This window comes from Catharus ustulatus, chromosome 9, assembly GCF_009819885.2.
Source record: "Catharus ustulatus isolate bCatUst1 chromosome 9, bCatUst1.pri.v2, whole genome shotgun sequence".
Lineage (NCBI taxonomy): Eukaryota > Metazoa > Chordata > Aves > Passeriformes > Turdidae > Catharus > Catharus ustulatus.
In genome coordinates this window covers 2,782,050-2,804,909 of record NC_046229.1, presented here as the reverse complement: position 1 = coordinate 2,804,909, position 22,860 = coordinate 2,782,050, and the positions used below count along the sequence as shown (strand labels likewise).

Sequence of the window (22,860 nt, the reverse complement as noted above, 5' to 3'; positions counted from 1 at the left end):
GCGATCGGAGACCCCGATCGGAGCTGCGGGAGGGCAGAACCGAGGCCGGGTTTAGCGGAGGGGACAGCGCGGGGAGCGCTCCGGGGAGGGAGCGATGTCCACTTTTCCTTCTTGGTCTGTCGCACCGAGAGGTGGCCGCAGGAAATCATCCACATCAGCCCCCTTTGGGACAGGGGCAGCGTTTGAGGGCGGCTCCGGCTTCCTCGGGTGTTCGGGGCTCGGGGGATTCAACCCGCCCGAGCCGGGGTCCGTGTCCTGGGCCGGACACAAAGGACGGAGCGCAAACATTTCCCTTTGGGATGAGCCAATCTTCATTTTCGGGGCTCTCCCACTCCGGGAGAGAGCCTGCAAGGATTGTTTTAGGGGAAGTGGGGATTTTCCCTGACCCGGGAGGGTGCAGGTCAGGGGGCTGTTCCCTGGGATGGGGGAATTCGATGGGATTTTGCCTCTCGGGGCACCTGGGGCAGTTCTGTGATCTCCTCCTCATGTCCGAGCTGCGCTCGGGGCCTGTCCCCACCTGCTCCGGGGAAGCGAAAAAACATCCTGGCCATTCCCGGGGGCTTTTTATTGGTGTTAAAAGGCAGCGAGTGAGGAATCACAGCGAGCTCCGCGCGCAAGTTACGCTGCCCATCCCCGCGGCTGCGGACAGTCCGGGCTCGAGCATCCCCCGGGCGGCCACTGATGCGCTTCAACCTCCGCCCGCAGCCCGGAGCATCCGTGCCATCTATCCCCAGAGCCTTCCTCGCCTCCTCCTCCCCGAGCCGGGCATCGCCGCAACTGGGCAAACAGTTTTGTTGAGAGGCAACACTTCAATTCCGGGGGCTTGTGTTGAAATTTTATTGAATTACGTGTTAGAAGCCCTAAAACATCAAGCGTTATGTACTTAAAAGATACAGAGCATAGGTATTACATCCACAGGAAGTATTTTAGTCAGTGAATGTTCAATGTAGCAGGTAGAGATGAACTTAGCACGTCTTCCAGACTGAACTGGGAACAGACTCTTCAGCCATAAAATGCACTTAACAGTCTATTTAATAGTGGCGAGGTCCTTGAAAATGCAATATCCATGCTAATCTTGCCTTTTTCTAAATCAGAAATGAAAAATAGGTCAGGAAGGTAGAACCTTCCCCTTCCATTTAAAATGTGACATTTAATCTATTTAAATAACTAAGCAAACTTTATTAATCCGGGATTTGGTAAGCAAGATGAGGAAAGCAGGAACCGCACGACTTTATCAAGACGGCAAAACGTGAGACGGAGCGTCCTTGAACTCCAGGTGGGATAAAATCCCGGTTTTCCTGAGGTTCAGCGAAACGGGAAAAGCCGGGACACACGAAAACAGCCCAACCTCTCCTCTCCAGGAAAGGATGGAATGTCCCGCTCTGCTTTACCGAGAACTCGGAGCATCCCCCGGGTCGGAAAAAGGAAACTCCGCGTCCTCCAGCGCCCAGAGAATCGCAGGGATTCAGGAGAAAAACCCTAACCCTTAATAATTAGTAATTACTTTATTAAGTGCCAATATTTCATGGGAAAAAATAAAAATAAATCCATCTCCCTGCGGGCTCAGGTAGTGGTTTTTGATAGGTTTACTCTGGGTTTTGCTCGACAAAGGAGGATGCGAAAGAGCCGAGGCTCCTGAAGGCTCAGAGCGGGCTCGCAGCGCCCGGTTCTGTGCCCGCTAAATCCCGGGCGATATCCCGGGAGTAATAATCGGGATAATTTGGGAATCTGCACATTGGGAATCTGCAATTGCAACCGCCTCCAGAGTTTGCTCCCCCGCTCGCTCCGGCACCACGGCTCCGCTCAGAAACGAAATCCTGGACGAGCTGGAACTTTTTATAGCGCAGGTTCTTCCCCCTCGCCCGCCCTAGGAAACACTTTCGCATTATTCTGGCCGCGTTTCAGTCCAAATTTATGGAATACCCGCCAGATTTTTGCTTTGCCACCGCCGGGCTGCCATCAAGCCATAAAGCCGGGTGGAGGAGAGGAGGCAGCGGAGCTCCGAAGGCTCCCGAGAACGCCAAGGGTTAAGAAAAGCCGTTTATCTGCTCATTATCGGCTTCTCTTCACTCCCGAGCACCGAACCCCGCTCGTCTCCCAGCCCGCGCTATCAATGTGTCCTGAATGCCTTTTCCAGTCATTGATCTGGTCAAAGTCACCGCAGAAACACAAGTGACAGAGACTCAATTCCAGGCGACGCGCCCGATGCGAGTATTTAGAAAGCATTCAATAAAAAAGCTTTGCCGGGGAGTGAATGATTTCACCTTGCAACAAAGAGCGCTCCGCTAATTGAAATAACGCACTTGAATGTGCGGCCGTGGGCTCGCCCATCCCAGCTCCAGCACAGAATTAATAATCTCCAAGAAAAAAAATCCAAAAACTACAAAAAACCACTTTTTTTTTTCCCTTTTTTTTTTTTTTTTTTTACGCAGGGACTCAGGGTTAGCTGAGTTATCAACACTCCCCAGCTTTGCTGTTTGGGGAATTCCGGGCATGGAAAATCCTGGATGGGGAGAGCAGAGAGGTGCTGAAATAGGAATCTCCCCCGGTGCTTCTCCCCCGGGTTTAGGCTGGGAATTCACTTTGCATCGCCGTGTTTCAGTGCCATTAAGCAGCTCCAGCCGCTGTGGGTTCAGGAGGTGTAACTCGAAGTTAGTTTGTAATTGAGGAATTTGTAGGATTACCCTTATTTTACAGACTTGTCATTTCCAGACATCCTGTCAAAACCCTGAAATGGGTGCACTTTACCTAGCAGGGATAGAAATTATTGAGTAAACTATGTAAAATCTGGTGGCCATAATCTGCCTTTTCTTACAGGATTATGGCTCCAAACACCTTGGCAAGACAGCAGACAGGTGTGATTTTTATCTGTTTAAGACAGTTTTCAGTCTCTTCACCCCATCCCACATGAGGCAACATCACAAGTGGCTGAAATTATGGCAGGTGTAAGAGGGACCAGGATGTCCAAAGAATTTTCATTCAGAAATGAATGGGATAGCAGAAATCAGCATCATGCATTGGAAAAACATCAAGGAAGAAAAGCCATCTCTGGTGTTAAACAATACTATATTTATAGTGCTTATATATTTTAAAAATAATCTACACATCCGAAAAAAAAATTATAAATCACTTTGTTTCCCAGTAACCTCTGTTTATTTTAACGTTTCTAATGTAAGTGATTAAACATTTCTTGACCACATTTGCTGTTTGTAGCAGCTGTGTTTAAATCCATCACCACTTTCAGCCCTGGGAATCCAAGGAGAGCAGGTATGGCCATGAAACCCCCAGTATTAATTTTAACAACAATCACTTTTCAGTTTCATGTTTGGATCTCAGTCACATAACCAGAAGAAAAGAGCAGGCTGGATGGGGTTTGGAGCAGCCTGGGATAGTGGAAGGTGTCCCTGCCCATGGCAGGGGGTGGAATGAGAGGAGCTTTGAGGTCTCCAAACCAAACCACCCTGTGATTCTCTGATTTTTGTGATGCTCTGTACTTTGTCAAGACCTTCAAGAGAATGAAAAGGGGTGAGACTGAAAGGTTTAAAAGTGAGGCCTATGTTGCATCAGGGAGATTCTGGACTGTTCCTCGCTGGAGATACTCACACAACCCTGGGGCTGTGCCCAGGGATGGCCCTGCCTCAGCAGGGATGTGCCACCAAATGATCCCACTCTGGCCCAGCCTGGGATTCTGTGCTAGGAGCTTTATGCACCAGATATCACCTCCAAGTTATAAAGGTTGAGGAGCTGCTCCCCAGCTAGCCGGAATGGTAGAAAAAGATGAATTGCAGAATGGTTTAGGTTGGAAGGGACCTTAAAGCCCATCCAGTGCCATGGCAGGGACACTTTCCACCACCCCAGGGTGCTCCAAGCCCTCTCCAACCTGACCTCGGAGACTTTTAGGGCTCCAGGGGCAGCCACAGCCTCTCTGGGCACCCCGTGCCAGGGCCTGCCCACCCTCACAGCCTTCCCAATATCCCATCCATCCCGCCCTCTGGCAGCCGGAACCATTCCCCCTTCTCCCCTCACTTGTCCCCAGTCCCTCTCCAGCTCTCCCAGAGCCGCGTTCGGCCCTGGGCAGGGCTCTGAGGTGCCCCTGGAGCGCTCCCTCCTCCCCGACCCCCCATCCCTCCATGGCGGAGCGCCCCTGAGGCGCTCCCGCCGCCCGCCCCGCGCACGCGCACGCGCACTGCCCGCCCGGAAGGCGCCGCGCAGGCGGAAGCGCGCGCGCCGGCCCGAGCCCGGTGAGAGCCGCGAGCGGGACGGGCTGAGGGAGCCGGGGGCACCGAGGGGGGCTGGGAGCGGCTCGGGGAGGTGAGGGCGCTGTGCGGGGACGGGGGTTAGGGCGGTGAGGGCGTTGGAGAGACTCAGGGGTGTGAGGGGGCCCTGTGGGGCTGAGAGGCTCAGAGATATGAGGGGGCTCTGTAGGGCTGAGATGCTCAGGGGTGTGAGGGGGGCCCTGCAGGGACGAGCGTGAGGGGAGCTAAGGGTTAGAGGGGCTCAGGGAGGTGAGGGGGCTGTGTGGGGACGAGCATGAGGGCGGCCAGGGGCTGGAGGGGAGGTGAGGAAGCTGTGGGGTGAGCCGGCTACGGGCGCCGAGAGGCTGAGGGGGAACAGGCTGAGGGAGCTGAGAAGGCTGAGGGAGAACGGGCTGAGAGGGCTGAGGAGGCTGAGGGAGAACAGGCTGGGGGGGCTGAGAAGGCTGAGGGAGAACAGGCTGAGGGAGGTTGAGAGAAGGCTGAGGGGGGCAGAGAGAAGGCTGAGGGAGAACAGGCTGAGGGGGGCTGAGGAGGCTGAGGGAGAACAGGCTGAGGGGGGCTGAGAAGGCTGAGGGAGAACAGGCTGAGAGGGCTGAGAGAAGGCTGAGGTCGGACCCGGTGCCAGCCCGTGCTGGGGGCTCTGAGGAGGCCGGGCCAGAGCGAGGTGTGGGAATAGGGGCTGATATGAGATATAAACGCGTCTCCTGACAAGGATTGGGGAAACAGCAAGGTTGCAGACAGGTGTTGCTGCAACAAGTTAAGTTCTTCATTCAGTGCATGCGTTTTTTGGCTGTTGGAGTGTGAGCACCTCTTTTAAAAGAAGTTTTGTTCAGGGCCGTGCATCTGTGACTGAGTTCTGTCAGCTTCCTCGGGCCAGCAGTAGGTGGTTTGTATTGGTGTTATTTATCTGAATCTTCACTATAGGCAGTGTGGAAGGATAGAGATCTTTTTGGGTTTTTTTAGCTGTGATTTTCTCCTCACACTTACAGGTGGGATCTTGAGAGACCCTCAGGTGTTGCACATCCAGAGGAAGGTGAAAAGTTTGGGGTTGGCCAAACTGGCTCTATCATCCCCTAAAAACTATTCCTTATCTAACACTGTTACCTACAGGATACCAAGAATTAGGAGTTCTGTTTAGAATACAGGTAGTATGGGATATAATTAAAGCTGGAAAATAAGTAGGAAAGAATATTTTAAGAGCCACTTTTGAGAGCAGAGAAAGAAACTCAATATCCCAGAAAACAATTGTTATTCCAAATGTAGGGAATGGCAAAAGTAAATGAGATAAAAAAGAAGGATAGATGTATCTTTTATTTAGGTAAAAGTGCCTCCCCTGTGGCTTAGGCACAGGTGAAAACATGCAAATATCAGTGTTCATCTTTCTACCTATAGATGGAGACCTGCTGCCACAGATTTATATTATTAATTAACTGCTCTTTTCCCCTTGGTGGTGGTGTTGGGTCACACCTTTCTGTGAATAGTAAATAAATATGGGTGGAGTTGGAGAAGAATAACCTAAACATGCCTTAGATGTTGCTTGTCTGTCACTAAAACAGCAGCTCAGTGCTTCTGGATGGGGTTTTTGGTTTTGGTCACTGACAAGTGCATTGAACTCACTTAAATCAAATGATGCCTTTTCTGCAGGGGAAGTCTGTGGCAGTTGTACCCTTCATGACTGGAGCAGTTTCTTCCTCACTTTTTTCCTAGTTCAGACTAAAATTTCTTTTATTCTTGTTTTGAAGTTTGCATATTCTGTAATTAGCGGTTTGATTTTTTTTTTTTTAATAAGGCAAGGTAATAATTTTCCTGTTTCTTGATTTCTGAGTTTGATTCAATTTGACAGACCTGACAATATTTCTTACTTTTACTGGCCCTTAATGTGGTGAAATAAGCTTGGTGGGATATCATCCCTGTTGCTTTTTTGGGTTTAGAAGGGTGGAGAATAACGTCTCCTGACATTAATGAACTTCTAAATGACTTTTATTTTGTTTAAACCAGCAGTGGTGCCCTTAACTGAGGGAAGAAGTGGCATTAACTTAATGCTGGGGCATTCACTCACTTTATAACCCCTGTGCTTGTTACTAATGCAGGGCTTGTCCAGCAGTCCTGGCTGGTGCTGGAGCAGTTCCCTGCTGTGTTCCCAGGTCCCTGGAGTGTCCCAAAGGCCAGGCATGGAGAAGTGGAGCCTGATGACAATCACGGTGCTGCTGGCGCTCACCGTGCGCTGGGCTGTGTCCCTGGGCTCCTACTCAGGTAAGGCAGCACCTCAGGGACAGGCCTTCTGAGAAATTCAAATCTTAGTTATTTTATTGCTGTTTCTAGAAAATCAGAAATAGGCAGCAATGTGGACAAGGTTTCTGAGAAATTAAAATCTTATTTGTTTTATTGCTGTTTCTAGAAAATCAGAAATAGGCAGCAATGTGTTATTTCAACTGTTGTTATATTTTAGTTCCTCTTGATTTCCACAAGAATTCCTTATCTTATTTTTTTAATTATTAACATCACAGTTTGCAGCAAAACACTGCAAAGAACCACCATAACTTTTATTTTTTGTGGGTGGTGCTGATCATTAATATTTTAGCATCAATATCTGAGTGTTTTTATTTGCAGAATAATGCACTCCACTTGTACATTTGCTTCATATTATCTTTTAAATTCTGTACCAGATATAACCTCATTATTTATATTTTAATTTAGCTTATATTTAGCTAATGAAGACAGTGCAGAGGTGACATGGAGTGAGCAATGACTGTGCCTTGTAGCTGTACCTCCTTAGCTTGTTTACAGCAGGAGCCAGAGCTACCTCCTGGTAATTGATGAGTTTTTCTCCTCCTCGTGTCTGAAGGCTTGCAAAGAATTAGCAAACTCCTTTCCAGGCCTCCCAGCTCCATTCCCTCTCTTGGAAGAAGCTTGCACAAGGTTTTCTCTCTGCAAATTTAAAAAAAAAGATAAAAAATGAACCAATACTTTCAATCCTCATCAGCCTGAAGAATCACAAGTTGAATTCTGCTCTGGTTTTTGAGGCAGTGAAGAGCCTCATCCCCTGGGTACTGGAGCTGCTCAGGGGCATTCTGGGTTTTTAAACTGCTAATTCTGGGTTTCATTTACTTGAAGAATTTGCTTGAAGCTGAGCTGCATTTCCAATTGTTTTGGTTTGAGTTTGCTTTCTCAAAATGCCATTTCTGAGAGATCTGTAGGTAACTGAGGTTTTTACCCCTCCCTGTCTTTAGGCATACACTGAATTTCTCTTGCAGTGCAAGAGGATTTATTTAGAATTCTGTTGCTAACTAGATTTTTGTAAGTTGATTTGATTTCAAACCAATCAAGATTGTGGAAGAGAGTCTAAAATAAAGCCTGAGCTAAAATAACAATTTTAAAATCTTCTTTCCTCCACAGTGCTGATATAACTGCTTTTGGAATAGGAAAAGCTGAATCTGATCCAGTCCAGCAAATTATTGAAGCTTAGCTTTGAGCACTGACTGACTGTAAAAAGACAAACCCCAGTATTAGAGCTGTCAAACACATAAATCCACTGGGATTATTTTTTTTTTGTCTTTGACTTGCTGTGAATAACTGTGATAAACTTTTAATTCCACCCCCATTTACTGTGCACCCTTGGATCTCTCTCATTCCCAACCAGTTCCTTGCCCTCAACTTGATTTTGGATCTGCCTCTGGAATGAAATGAAAAAACAGAAACTAATACCTGGTTTTGAAAAATTGCCATTAGTGATGACCTGGTCATGGAGAATTATTGAGGAAAAATTTGTTTAGTGGTTAATGCATAATTTTTTGCATTGCCAAACTCCTGCTAAATCCAGGTGTTGAGAGGCAGCTTCAAACCCTTAAAAAAATCTGTTCCCAGGTTAACAAGAAAACTGAGTAAGGTCACTGCTTTTAAGGTATTTGTGAGCCTTTTAAAATAAAATATTCCAGTTTTATTTTTTTAACTCAGTTTGTGTACTTGGTGTTTTTCTCTAGATGGAAGCTAAATGTGCATTGCATTGTCAAACTAACTGAGCTTGGCTTTTAATAATTAAACTGCTCTTGGCTTTTAATAATCAGGCTTTTGGGTCAAGATCTTTTGATCATTCTGAAACCAATTAATTTTTTTCATCCCTTCTTTCTCCTAGAAATTGAGAAGTTGATACACACACTAAAATTTGGGTAATATCTATGTTGTATTTCAATAATCCAAGGGCAGATTCTTTGTTCTACTGGATTTATAGATACAGAATTGACACTGATGAAGCTCCAGAGACCTCACTTATTTAGGAAACTTTCAGCTGAATGTGTGAGAGTGAGATAATCTGCTCTCTCCAGCACCCAGGAAGAAATTAGCAGAGCTAAGAGGTCCTTTGCACTTTCTGGGAATAAATTGCACTTTGCTGAGCTGGTGGGATTCCCACAAACATAGATCATGGCTAAAACCAGAGATGGCTTTCCTATATTTTAAAGAACCTCTTAAATCTCTGTCTGGCTCATGTCAATATTTCATTGGGAGCACAATCAGTCCAGTTTCTCAGTGATCAGGTTAATAGAAGTAAATAAATTCTGGGAAGGTGTTTTACATGCTGCCAATATCACAGTTGGGCTCCATTGAGGGGAGTATTTGACATCTGAAGTATTTGCATTGATAAAGCTTTTTTTCCATGCAAATGGCAAATAATAATATTATAATGATATTAATAAGGTACCATGACATGGCTGAAACACAAATGAGAATATTGACAATTCTCACACCCCAAGGGAGTGCAGCAGCTCCCACAGAATCTCTGTAACATGTCCATTATGTGCATTTTCCTAGTTCAGGGAAAGTACCACATTTTTCATCTGCACTTGGAAATGATTTTTTTTGTCAGATGAGGAAGCAGTTCTTCACAGCAGAGTATCTTGATAAATGCTCATTGCAGAAATCTCCAGAAAGCCAAAAGAACACATAACTTCTTTTTTGTTTTTTTTCTCTCTGTTAGACTGCATGATGAGATCTCTATTTGCTCTCAATATAGAGGAATGGAGAATAAAATTAGTAATTAATGTGCAATACATAACTGGGGGAAAGTAAATATAAAAAAATCATGTCCTAAATGCTGTGTCCTCTCTTTTCAGGGGCAGGAAAACCACCCATGTATGGAGACTACGAGGCTCAGAGGCACTGGCAAGAAATCACCTACAACTTACCCATCAGGCAGTGGTAGGTGGGGCTGACAAAGGGACAATGGGGGGAAATCCTGCTTGGATTTTACACCTCTGAGTTCACTGTTTGCTCCCATGATCCATGAGATTTTTACATGGGAATTCTGGATTCTAGATTTGAGAGGTAGTGATCTTCATTTGTACAGATCACATAAAACAGGAGGAGAAATATTCTAAATATTTGATTTGTTTTTGCATTATTCCTAATATTCTTTAGAGTAAAAATTTAGTCCATATGGAATATATTGGAATTCCAGCTTGGACAGAGGTGTTGTGTGTGGTGTAATAGAGAATAGAGAATGAATAGAGGATAGAGAATGAGTTCACTTGTGTTCTGTAAATGCTTGTGAACTGCACAGTGACCTCTTATTCCTATATTATCATTTTTTGTCCTTTTTTCCCCTGGGATATCCAAACCCTGACTGTTCCAGAGTTGGGATAAGAGGTGTTACATAATAATGGAGTTGCCAGCTTTGATCCACTCTGCTACACTGAACTGTATCTCCTTAAAATGAGGAGTTACAGCAGCCAGGCACTCCCAGGGGCCACATCAGACACTGCAGCTCAGGGGCTGCCAGGTGGGCACCTTGGCCTTGGCTTGGCTCCCTGGTTTTGTAATTGATGGGATTTTATATTTATAATTGAAGGGGTTTTTGGGTTGGGTCTGCTCTGGGGATTGAATCTCTACTACAGCAAAGTGGGTGTTTGGAACAGCACATCTTGGCTGACATGCTGGGGGTTGCATTCTAGAATTGAAATATTTCTGGTTTCTGTTATTATTCTTTAAAGTCTTGACATTATTTACTAAAGGCTGCCACTGCTAATTAAAACTCTGGAAGCTTCCTTACTAAATATAAATATATAAAGGTTGTTTTTTTTTTTAACTTTGTGGAAGGTAAAATGAAAATAAACCCCCAAAACTGGTAAGTTCCCTGAAAGTTGCAAGCTGTGACATTCTGCATGAGGAATCTGCACTGCCTTGGCAGGAGCAATCTTCAGCAGGAGGATAAGAGGCAGAGATGCAACTCAAAGAAATGTGATTTATCATCAGCTCAGAAGACACTTCAGGCAGCTCATAAAGAATTGAAGAAATATCATTTGCTATAATAAATGTCAAAAATTGGCTGTGTTTGAAGAGAGGAAGTGGAAAAGGCAGGAGCCTGCCCCGTGGCAGGGATTCTCTGGCAGGTGGAAAGGGGCTGCTCCTCACTGTGGAATTTTTCCTTGCACAAACCCCTCTGATCTTCTTTGGAAGAGGTGAATTCTTTTTTACTGCAGCCATAGAAATCCTGACACATCATAATCCCAAATGGGAAAATCCTTTTCCTTCCTTTCACAGGTTCCATTGGGTTTGGAGGTAGAACCAGGAGTTCCCTCTCCACTGAAGTGAGCTTTAGCAGCTTTTTTTGCACCCACAAATGTGTGAACTCTGCATCACCTTTGTTGTTATTTTGTTGCTTGAGATGTCCTTAATGTGAATTAAAATTAAACAGGTGTAGATGTTGCCACCTTCTTGCAATACATTTATTATTCAACCTTTTCCTTGGGTCAAAACCAAGCTGGAAATGTAGTCTTTAAACTGAATTTTATATTTTTTTAGGTACTTCAATACAAGTGACAACAACCTGCTGTACTGGGGCCTTGATTACCCCCCTCTCACTGCCTATCACAGTTTTGTGTGTGCTTACATGTAAGTTCAGTGTTTTAAATCCTGTGTCACAGTTTTCTGTGTGGGAATTCAGCTTTGCTGGATGTGGGATGCCCAGGGAAAAGGGAACAGGGGGCTTTGCCTGGGAAAGCTCTCGTGTGTGCAGAGCCCAAGTGACATTTGATGAGTGGAGATCATGTAAATAGAATTCTGTTATTGGAATACTTTTTCCACAAGGGCTTTGCTGCTGTTGGAATGAGACTTATGGAATAAGAATGTAGGTTAAAGTGCACAGGCACAGCTATGTGGGGCATCTATGTGAACTGTAAATGGTTTATATTTAATACTCAAGCATGAAAGGTATTTACAATTGTTTTTTTTTAAAGTCCCTGGAACCAGACTGGAGGTGGTTATCTTGTCCTAATAAATATTGTATTCCATTTTTACTGTTTCCAAAGGTTATTTTTTTTTAATTGTGGAACAGTCTATAGTGTAAACTGATCTAGTGGTGAGGAAAAGCTTTCATTGATCACTATTGCTCTCTGAAATATTTCTTCTCATTCATCTTAATTCTTGGAATCTGCTCCTGTGTGTGTCATCTTTATTGCTGCAAGGAGTGTAAAGGGAAATGAGAAGTGTCTGCATTTTGATGTGTCTGTACTTTGTTTTACAGTGCAAAGTTAATAAATCCAGAGTGGGTTGCTCTGCACACATCTCGGGGCCACGAGAGCCAGCCCCATAAGTTATTTATGCGCACAACAGGTAGGAGGGTTTGATTTCCTTGGGATCATCCTGCACATTTGTCTTATTTTCTAATTCAGCATCTTTAATATGCAGCTCCTCTGGCTTTACTTTTAATTGGGTGGCTTTGCAGGTTCACTTCTGAGCCAAATTCCTGCATTAGTTCCTCTTCTGCCGTCATTTGGGAAGCTGATAAATAGAAAATAGAGAACAAGTTTTCAACCCAATTAATTAATTATAAACTCCATGCTCTTTGTAGCATAGACCCACTTCTAAATTTAAAAAATATTCTTGTTTTCTCTTCCATTCTGATAAACAATCTTTTTATTTTTAGCTTACCTTGGTTCTTATTGTAAAATTATTTTACATCTAGCCTGGCATTTACTCACTTAACCCCTGGAGATATCAGAGATCTTCATTGGGAGCTGATCTCAAAGGCAGAGATGTTTGATATTATTACTGTGAACAGAAAAGTAAAAATTGGTTTTCCTACAGGTATTCTAGATTTACCTTACACCATTTGATTATTTTGAACTGCAGGCAAATGCAGAAGAAGATTTGTACCATAATTTAATGTCTGCAGCAGTAGGACAGAAATGTGGCCATGAACTCTTGTTACTATTTTCTTTCATTCAAAATATCTTTTGCTTTTTCTAACACAAAATGCTTTCTGAATTTGTTATTCATCAATAGCTTTTCTGTACTTCACAAACCTCTCAGTCTGCTCTCTGGTAATTGATTGAATTGAAAAAAAACCCCAAAAATCACTAGTATTTAATTACCCTTGAAATGGTCTTTATTAATTTTGAAATCAACTCACTTGACACAACACTGATGGATCTGGAGAGCTGATAAACACTTTTTAACAGGGGCCATTAGAAGAGTGCATTAAAATAATTCAGGGTGGTCAATGGCAGCTTTATTTTAAGCATCGGTGTATTTGTTTTGCTAACACCTTGGGTATATTTGTTTAGTTGTGGCTTAAGCTGGCAAACCAGTTCAACCCTGCATAACTGAGATATTTAAACTTCTCCTTTCCCTCTTGGAGCCACTGCACATTTGCTGAAAGTGGTTTGTAGGAATAATCTGAGGTTTTCCTTGAGTTTTTAGGACAACTCAAGAAGAATTCACCTGGCCAGGGGAACCTGCTGGCTCTGTTTTCTTCTCCCCTCTCACAAATCCTTGCTGTAGGCAGGAGGTGAAAGCAAATCCCTGCTCTCAGTCTCTTTATCCCCATCTCTGGTAATTCCCCCAGGGACTGGGATAATCTGGAGTTTCTCCTCTCTGTCCTGTCCCACAACCTGGCTGCAGGCAGGGCTGGTTCCTTGGGGCATTCCCAAATGCCTGCCCTGCTTGTGGCATGTGAGGAACTAGAGAGTGACTGAGGCTGTGCCAGGAGCCAGGACAGCTGAACACGTGGAAGCAGCAGCTTTGGGACATCAGAAATGAGCCTGAGAAACATTAACAAGATCAAATTCTGTAGACCTGGTTCTTTTTGTCCTTTGAAGTGGAACTGCCCAGTTTATTTCTGATGTTTTGATGTTTATTTGCCTGTGTTTTTTCAGTCCCTTCTTCATGTGGGAGGATTCTAATGGAAAGTTAATCTTTATTTTTCAGTGTTTGTTGCTGATTTGCTGGTTTATATCCCTGCAGTTATTTTATATTGTTTTTCCTTGAAAGAAACATCTGCTAAAAAAAAGGCAAGTATCTGGTGTGTGTAAATTAAAGAGAGGAAACACTGTTAGAACAGGGTAGAAATGTAACCCTGAGTTAATTAACACCCAGAACACCCTGATGGCTTCCTTGTAAAACTGATAACACCCACTATAGCTCATATTAGAGACTTTTCACTTAAAAACATTTATCTTACAGCAATTCTTTTAATAACAAGGTTTTCCATGAATTTATTACTTGAGAAGTAAAAAAAAAAAAAATTATTTGTGGCAAGGCAAGGGGGGATTTGGGAACTGCTTTGTGTTGAACACTCCTTACAGTTGATTTTGGGATAAAAAGTCTCCTGATTTTTTTGAGTGGTTTAAGATAGGGGTAGGTGATCTTTGAGCTATTGTAAAGGGCAGGCAATATTCAATATTTTCATATTTATGGCAAATCTTTATCCTTTTTTATTCCTCAAAATATTCCTGGCAGATGATTACTTGTAGAGAGTAAGATTCTTACATAGAGGATGCACCATTTTTGTACTGGAGAAGTTCCTCTGTCTAATGTCTCATTTTGGATTAATTCTTTTTCCCCTCTCTTGTTTGATCCTTGCCAGGTTTCCAGTGCTCTCTGCATCCTGCTCTACCCAGGCCTCATCCTTATTGACCATGGGCACTTCCAGTATCCTTGTTCTGCATGGAAATGAATTCCTGTTTATGGGAGAGCTGCTCCTTAGCCCTTGGTAGCTGAGCATGGGGTGACTTTTGTGCACAAATTCATCTGGGGGGTTCTGCCCACCCCAAACAGAGATATCAAAGGAACCTGCAAGTCTGAAACATCTTGGAGATAAAAATTATTGATATTGGCACAAATCAATCCCAACATGAATATCATTCTTGCCATGCCTCCAGCTCATCTCCCTGTCAGTCACTTCACTGCAGGCAGCATCAGTGGGGTTGTGACAGGGAGCAGAGTGATGGCTTGTGCTCCTGTGATTTGTGTGTGCAGAGGGAATCCCCTTACATCTTCCTGGCATGGCAGAGCAGTGGCAGGTGGAGCTGTGGGAAATGTTCAGCTCTCTCAAACCTCCCCTTCTGCCTTGGCTGCACAGCTCAGGGAGGTGAGTTCAGGCCTGGCTGCTCCATAGGTGGGCACCTTCACAGGGGGTTTGTTAACAACAATCCTGGTTTTGGACAGGAGCAGGCCAGTTCAGCCTGTGCTGCAGCTGCTGTGGAGGCAGGGATTCCCTGCAGGTTTCTGTGCCAGCCCTGCCACTCTGACAGGACCAGTGCCACCCTCTGAGCAGCTCCAGCAGGTCAGGAATTGGATGGCAGGTCAGGATTTCCCTGAGCTGCTGCACCTCTGCAGGATTGGGGCTCTCAGTGGGAGTTTGCTGATGTGAAATCAATGAGGTGTCAAATACACCTGGTGATGTGGAGTGGGAAATGTGAGTGGGCTCAGAGCTCTGTGGGCAAGCTGGATGTGTTGTCACAGCTGCTTAGGCTGACAGAGGGAAAACAAAATATTGTGACATTTCTGACAGTACAAGAAATGCAAGGGACTGTTTACAAGGGATGGAGTGACAGGGCAGGAGGGAGTGGCTTCCCACTGCCAGAGGGTGGGTTTGGGTTGGATATTAGGGAGGAATTGCTCTCTGGGAGGGTGGGCAGGCCCTGGCACAGGTGCCCAGATTTGCTGTGGCTGCCCCTGGATCCCTGGCAGTGCCCAAGGCCAGCCTGGAGCACCCTGGGACAGTGGGAGGTGTCCCTGCCATGACAGGGTGGCACTGGATGGGCTTTAAGGTCCCTCCCAATTCAAACCATTCTGGGATTCTCTGTTTTCTGGTTTATGGAAGTTTTTTAAAAAAACAAGTGAAAACCAAAGCTAATATTTTGTTGCAGTTTCATAGTAAATGTTGCTTAGTCTCTTCAAAATTTCCTGAGCCTGGGAAGATCTTTTCAAAGTCACGTTGTTTTTAGTAACTACTACTCATTGTTTGAGCAGGATTAGCAGCTCAGGACTAGAACTGGTCATGGCTGAGGGTACCTTGTGTGTGTTAGAGAATCACAAACCCCTCAGAAATCCTTGAACTAAATTATGCATAATTTAAACATTGACATGTTTGAATATTCTGCACGTATCTTGTGGGAGCTGGAAGGGGAAGCTTGTGAGAGCTTTGTCATTACTCATGGAAATATCAAGGAGAAAATGTTGCTTGTTGCAGAGAGCTGTCACTGCCACCAAAAGCTGGGTTGGCTGAATACACATTACATGTGTAATTAACACACACAGAATTTGCTCTGATTTGCCTGGGCAAGCTCTGAATCAAACTTTGGAAAATGAAAAATGACACTTTCAGTGGAAGTAAATTTTTTTTATCTTTAGGGGCAACATAGTCACAACTGGCAATGTGTTCTTAAAACTAACTTGGCAAAACTCATTTTACCAGCTATTTCTGCTTTCCCTCAGGGCACTGACTGCTGCCTTCCAGAAGTGAGATGTGTATGTTGTCCTTGACATAAAAAACCATATACAACTCAGTGAGCCTTGGCTTGGCCTTGTGGGCTGTCCTTTGCTTGTCCCATGACTGGGACCTCCTGGGCTCTGTGGCCTTTTGCTTGGCCTTAAATTATAAACAAATGGAGCTCTACCATTCCCTGCCCTTTTTTTGCTATTTACTTGGAAAGTGCTTCAAGAAGGGACTGAAAGGAAAGGGGTAAGTGAGTTTGAAGGGTTTTATCTCCCCCAGGAATCAGCCTGGCCTGGGGAGTGGGATTGTCCCTACCTGCACATGGGCATTCCTGGGTTCTTGTCTGTGGGAGGTGCTTGTGTGCTGTGCTGCAGTGCTGCAGGATGGCACTGCTGCAGTTTGTGTGCAGTGCTGCAGTTTGTGCCCAGCCCTGCAGGGCTGATGTGCTGTCCTGTTGCAGGTTGGTGCTGCTGGCCAAACTGGCAGGGACAGTGCTGGTGTCCTTCGCTGCCTGCTGGCTCCCGTTCGGCACCGACGTGGAACAAATCATGCAAGTACTCAGAAGACTCTTTCCCATTGACAGAGGCTTGTTTGAGGCATGCATGTTTTCTTCTCCCACCCACTGCCCTGTCCTGTATTCTTAGATCCCTGGAGAAACCTTCAGCCTGACCTTTAGGATTTCATGGGGGAGACGCAGCGCAGGGCGAGTAACTCGAGACGGCTTCTTCAGCAGTCCTTTCTTGCCAGTTATTTAATCCAGTGTTTAACCCCAGCTCAGCTGGCATCTTCCAGGATATTATACCAGGAGACAACACTTATCCCATCATCAAACCCATACTTCAATCCATACATTTTTCCATTGAAATAGATGCCGTAGTAATTGACAGTGTCAGAAGATGTAACCTTGAAAGTCAACAGCTTCAACCTCTTGGGTTCTCCCCTCTTTTCTATGGGGTTAATTATTTTTTAAAAATAATTTTTAGATTATGCTTTAGATGCAGCCTAGAACTTCCTTTTTGACTCACCTTGTGCAGTTTCCACAATTTTTTCCAAAAGTTTTAGGCCACTTCTGCTTTTGGTTTTGCTCAGGCTGTGGACACGCCCATGCTGAAGGTGCTGAGCCTTAATTCAGTCACTCAGTTCCTCGTTTACTGAATGGCAAAGCCACAGGAATTTGGGATCAAAGAAAAGGGTTCTCAGGAATTTGGGATTAAAGGAAAGGTTCTCATGTCCCAGGTCACAGGGAGTTGCTGCTGTTTTAATTGGGGCACAAGTCAATATTACATTTTTTACAGCAAATTCTCAATTTCAGGCTTAACCCAGAAAATGAAGCTTTGAATTTCCAGGTTGTCACAGGGATTAAAGCAAATTCTCATGCAGTTTGATTAATCTTAATTACCATTTTAATCTTTTGTAGATGTAAATAATATCACAACTGGCACTTTTTTTCCCTCCAAAGTTAGTGCTGATGTACCAAAGGCAGTGGAGGTGTCCTTAGAGTATTCTCTGCCAGCTTGTTTTAAAAACTCCAACAAACACCAAACAACCTCTCCAAAAAAGACACCCCAAAAAAAACCAACGGCCTTTTTCCTTGAGAGTTATTTGGAATCTATAAAGAAATCATTTTGCTCACCACACCTTTTATTCAGTACCAAGTTTAAAAATAAAATCTTTAAATGACAATAACCAATGAGTCTGAAAGAGCTGGAGGATTTTAGTCTAATATTAGCCCAAATATTTTCTGAGCTGCTCAGGGCAGTGACTTGCTGGATGCTGATGGAGATAAAATGAGAATTTGTCCACGTAAGCAGCGCTCAGTAACTTGGCCTGGGGTGTGACAGGTTCTGTGCAGCTCCCATTTGCAGCCCAGGGTGTGCCAATTCCCATTTGCAGCCTGGGAACACTTGCTGGTGGCTGGAAAGTCAGGCTGGCTGTGAGGAGGAGGTCGCTGGTGCTGCCAGGGCTGTGTTCCCCGGAATCCCCGGCAGATTCCGGCGCTGGCAGCGGGGACCGAGGGGGCTCAGTTGCTGCTGGGAGTTGTGTCTACACAGCTGTGCCTCCAGCAGCTGCCTGGGGATGAGTTTCACCAGCAGGAGAGCTGCAGTTACAAATTTAATTTTGAAAGTGATCCTAGCACAAGTGCTAATGTCTTTAGACTTCTTGATTTATTGGGGGTTAACTCTGTCAGTGCTAGCGAGCAGTGAGCACGGGCAGGTACAGTGAGAGAGGATTCAGGGCCAGGGTTTGCTCAGGGACACTTCCACAGCCTGAACTCCACTAAATGTTTGCTCTCATGGGTTAAGTTTCATCTCCTGTGCTGAAGAACTGTTTCTCACTTATTGCAGAGCATGATTTAATTGGGTCTCTTGAAACTTTTCATTTTTGGAGAGCAGAGTCATCCCCAGTACATCTGAGAATGTGATGTACACCTGCAAGTGTTATTTGCACTCTCCTGGTAGAAACCCACCAATCCCCACCTCCCAAGCACCATTGTTCCCACAAACATGAGTGTAATTATATCTAATTATCACTGATTACCTTCTTATTTCCTTCCAGGATAAAGTTGCCAATATTTGGTGCAGTCTAAGTGTCCTTATAAAGATAAAGAATGTAATATCCCCTCGAACTCAGCTGAAACTCAGGTAAGACATAACTGCAATGCCTTGGGTAGTTTTTTATCTGCTATATTTTTTTCAAGAGGAGTAAATTTTCTCAAATTCTTTCCTATGCTGTATTTTTCTGACAAGTCATGAGGGAGAAATATTGGGAATATTTATGACTGAAAAATCCCCTGCTTGTTTATATAGCAAGTTGGTTAAAACTGAGTTAAAATTTGCCAATTCAAAGAATTCAAATATCTTTGAATGCTCTTAGAAGTCAGAGCTCCCAGTTCTTAACTGAGTGAACAATTCAGGTCTGGCTCTGCAGAGTGAAGTGTTAATGGCTGTGCTCCCTCATGTATTAAAACAGTTTTTCTTCCCCAATGCTTTAGTTTTGCTGTGACATTCCTGAGCCTGCTCCCTGCCTGTATCAAGCTCACTGTCCAGCCTTCCCTGAGAGGCTTTAAATTTGCCTTGGTGAGTGTTTGCTTTCCATGCTCCTTGTTTTGTATCCTCCACAAGCACTGGATACAGCAGTGCCAACAGCACTTGTGCAGGACACAGAGGGGTGGGAGCATCAAATGCTGAAGGAATTGGTTTAAAAGTGTTTTACTTCCTCAAATCCAGGGCTCTGACCTGTTCTTTAAACCCAGACTTGTTCCTTAAGCTCAGTTTTCTTTATTTAACTCTGTATTTTTATTATCTTCCTCTGAAGAGCCTTTGGAAGATTCCTCACACATTTAAATCTCATATAAAATTGGGATTTCTCCTCTTTTTGTTGGGCTTCCAAAGTGCCAGTTTTTCTTCCTTCACTGGTTGGAAAATTCCATTAAAAATTCCCCAAATGGACATTGGGAGCTCATGAGTGGTTTGAAAATAAAAGAATCCTATTTTCCAAAATGTTTGCCTTTTCTTAGTGACATTGAATTGAAGCACATTGCCATGGCTCCTGTGCAAAAACTGGGTTCTCCTTGAAACCAAAATTAGGTGGAGCTGGGTCCTGAGTTTCAGAGTTACAAGATAATTCCTCTTGTTAATTTTATCACAACATTACCTAAAAGTAACACTTATCTTAAGAACTGGTTGTTTTTACACATTTTTATTTGGTTGAGGAATAAAAAGACAATTTGTTTACTTTTTCTGTTGGCTGGTCATGATGAGGAGCAAAATTTTATGTCAAAAATGGGGGTAACAGGCTGACACATCTCTGCTCTCTCTCCTAAGGTCAGCTGTGCCTTGTCATTTTTCCTGTTCTCCTTTCAAGTCCATGAAAAATCTATTCTTCTCGTGTCAATGTAAGTAAATGAATTTTTCTGTGGATACAGTTTCATCTTTTCTTCATCTTCTTACTGCATGCTGCTTTCAGGTACAAATATATCAGATTTTAACAACTCTGCACACTTTTCTAAATCACCTGTAAATGAAAATGTGCAAGTAGAGCCAGGCTGGTCTGTCCTTTTGTCTGTGGGGACAGTCAGCAGCCCTGCTGCCATGGGGATATCCCACATGGACTGGGAGTTAGGGAACAGCTGATTTCCCTTTTTCTTCTCATTCCAGCCCAGTCTGCTTAATCATAAATGAAATTCCCTTCATGGCCACGTGGTTCCTACTCGTGTCAACTTTCAGGTGAGTTGGAAACTCTTCACAGAGCTGGAGAGGGACTTGGGGCAGGACACAGGGAACACTGCCAGGGGGCAGGGATGGGTGGGATGTTGGGAAGGAATTGTTCCCTGGGGGTGGGCAGGGCTGGCACAGCTGGGGCAGTGCCCAAGGCCAGGCTGGAACAGCCTGGCACACTGGGAGGTGTCAGGGTTCAAACAGGATGAGCTTTACAATCCCTTCCAACCCAAAGCCATCTGTGATCCCATGAAAGCCCAGTTCTAGTGAGGATAAATCTATCTCCTGCTTTTCCCTCCTCTCCCTGCCCCACCCCAGCCTGCTGCCGCTGCTGCTGAAGGACGAGCTGCTGCTGCCCTACGCCGTGACCACGCCCGCCTTCCTGGCCGTGTGCCTGGCCTCCTTCTCCATCCTGGAGAAAACCTCTGCAGAGGACCTGCAGCTCAAGGCCTTCTCCCTGTCCCTCAAGGGTTATGTGTCCTGGTTTAAGTCCTTCCCCAGGATTGTCAGGAGCCTGGTAAGCAAATTTCATTCCTTTACCTCTTGCAGCCGTTCCCAGCACTGCAGTACCTGTCTCTTTTTTTGTGCTGTGTGGGGAGCACAGAGCAGCCAGCAGGGAGGTGGCACGGGGCTGTCTGAGTGTCCCTCACTCCTTGTGTTGCAGTTCCTGCTGTCCCTGTCCCTGATGGGACTCCTGTCAGTGCTCAGTGCTGCGCTGCCCCCGCCCCAGCGCCTGCCGGATCTGTTCCCTGTGGCCGTGGCCGTGGTGTCCTGCCTGCACTTCCTGCTCTTCCTGGTGTATTTTAATGTTGTCATACTCTGGGACTCCAAGAATAGAGGGCAGAAGAAAATCAGTTAATGAAGCTGGAGCTGCAGGACTGAGAGTGCTCAGTGAGAGGTGCCAGCACTGCAGAGGAGCCTGTGTGTGATGGACACAACTCGAGCAAAGCCAGGAAAAACCTTTTGTTTATTTAAACACCAAACAATCAAAGACTGTTTTAAAGGAGAAATATTTTGAAGAGCATTGGGAATGGGATTTGATTTGTTTTCTTTGGAAGTGTTATACTTTTGTTACCATTTGTAAGCCTAAAATGCCTAATAAAGGACCAAATTTTGAATTAAGGCAAAAATACTCTATTAGCAAAAGCAGCATGAAGTTTTCTCCTTTCCCAGCACAAAAAGCCCAAGGAAGTAGTGCAGGTCAAGGAGAAACTCTTGCCTGGCAGCTGTGGTGCTGAATTGCTTCATGACACAAAGCTGGTTTGTGGCATCAGTCCCTGTCCCCCTTTGCTGGGGGCAGCAGCTCTGGTGTGGCTCTAAAGCTGCTGCAATTCTCTTGAACAGCACTGAAAAGCCAAAACTTTTGGTTGTACTGCAATAAAAGCTGAGGTGCTGCAGTGCAGTTTGAAAATACCCAAGCCCCTTATTAAATTGCACAGCAATTTGCAGATGTAAACTGAACTCAACTCTGCAATTTCTCCCTGGGCACAGCTCAGCTTCCAAAGCCAATAATTCAGAGAATACAAATTGATTGAGTAATTATAAACATAACAAAGCATGGAGGAAGAAAATAAATCATAAAGCAATTTAGGGTCATATAGTTTAATTAGGAGTCAGTCTACCCTTTTTTCCTGTGTCTATATATAAATATAAAAGAAGCTCCCCCCTTGTTTAAAGGCTTCCCCTGTCACATTCCAGGCTGTCACTGCCCTCAGCCTCAGTGTGTGAATCAGCTGTTCTGGGAACTTCCAGCTGGGCCAGTTCTGAGCCCTGGCACTGCAGTCCCACAAGCTCCGTGGATTTGTGCACTTTTTTCCAGGCTTATTTGTTGTGGAAAAAACACCCCCAGGCAACAGTGCCCCCCTGGCAGCTCAGAGAGGATGGAAAAGGGGCTCTGGAGTAGGGACTGGGAGGATAATGGGGGGAGCACAGTTCCCTATAAAACAACAAAACTTCCATCTTTGCACAAGGATTTAGGATGTTCTGCAGCTCTGACTCTGAACTGTGGCATGCAGGAGCTCTGCCCACAGCACAGCCTTGCTGCAAGTGTAGGCTGGGTGGCACTCAGGGCTCCTGGCACTCAGAATAGGAATCTTTGTCTGCAGGAGCTGTGAGATCCCAACCCCACCAAGGAACGGCAGCAGGAAAATGAAGGTGGGGAGAAGCAGAGGGAGCCCAGGGTCTCTCTCATGGAGTGCCCAGCAGAGCCCAGGCCCAGCCTTCCCCCATAGCCAAACATTAGTTTTGGGTGGATCCCTTTCCTTTGTCCTTGAGGTGGCCTCGGGGGGTGATAAAGTGAGAGTCACCCGATCCACCTTGTGTGGAACTGGAAATGGTTCTTAACAGCCCCAGCTGCTTCAGAGGCAAAATCCTGGTACAGCAGGAGGTCAAAGACAGAGCTCCCAGGCTGGGCTGTGGCTGAGCAGCAGCAGCTCGGTGTTCATCTCCATCTCCCTAAAAAAGCCCAATTTAATGATTGCCACAAGGAAGTTCTGCTGTGCCTCAGCTGCCCATCAGCACCGTGGCTGTTGGCTCCTGTACAAACTCAGTGCTGTTCTTCAGGACTGCCCAGAACTGCTCCATCAGGACCAGCACAGTAATCCAGACTCTTCTCAGAACAATAATTATTTCATTTCCAGCTCCACAGGTTACAGCCAGCTTATGGAAGCTCTGG

The 22,860-nt window shown here is 45.1% G+C and overlaps 1 protein-coding gene across 1 annotated transcript; it reads left to right on the top strand.

Annotated features, from left to right (window-relative positions):
- Window positions 1–6,158: 6,158 nt before the first annotated feature.
- ALG6 (ALG6 alpha-1,3-glucosyltransferase) lies at window positions 6,159–21,308 on the top strand. Its single transcript, XM_033067197.1, has 14 exons — window positions 6,159–6,509; window positions 9,365–9,449; window positions 11,052–11,141; window positions 11,773–11,861; window positions 13,458–13,540; window positions 14,116–14,180; window positions 16,030–16,215; window positions 16,430–16,565; window positions 18,526–18,611; window positions 18,962–19,046; window positions 19,794–19,864; window positions 20,127–20,195; window positions 20,505–20,703; window positions 20,851–21,308. The coding sequence occupies exons 1-14, from the start codon at window positions 6,341–6,343 to the stop codon at window positions 21,043–21,045; spliced, it is 1,608 nt and encodes a 535-aa protein (XP_032923088.1). The 5' UTR covers window positions 6,159–6,340; the 3' UTR covers window positions 21,046–21,308.
- Window positions 21,309–22,860: the final 1,552 nt, after the last annotated feature.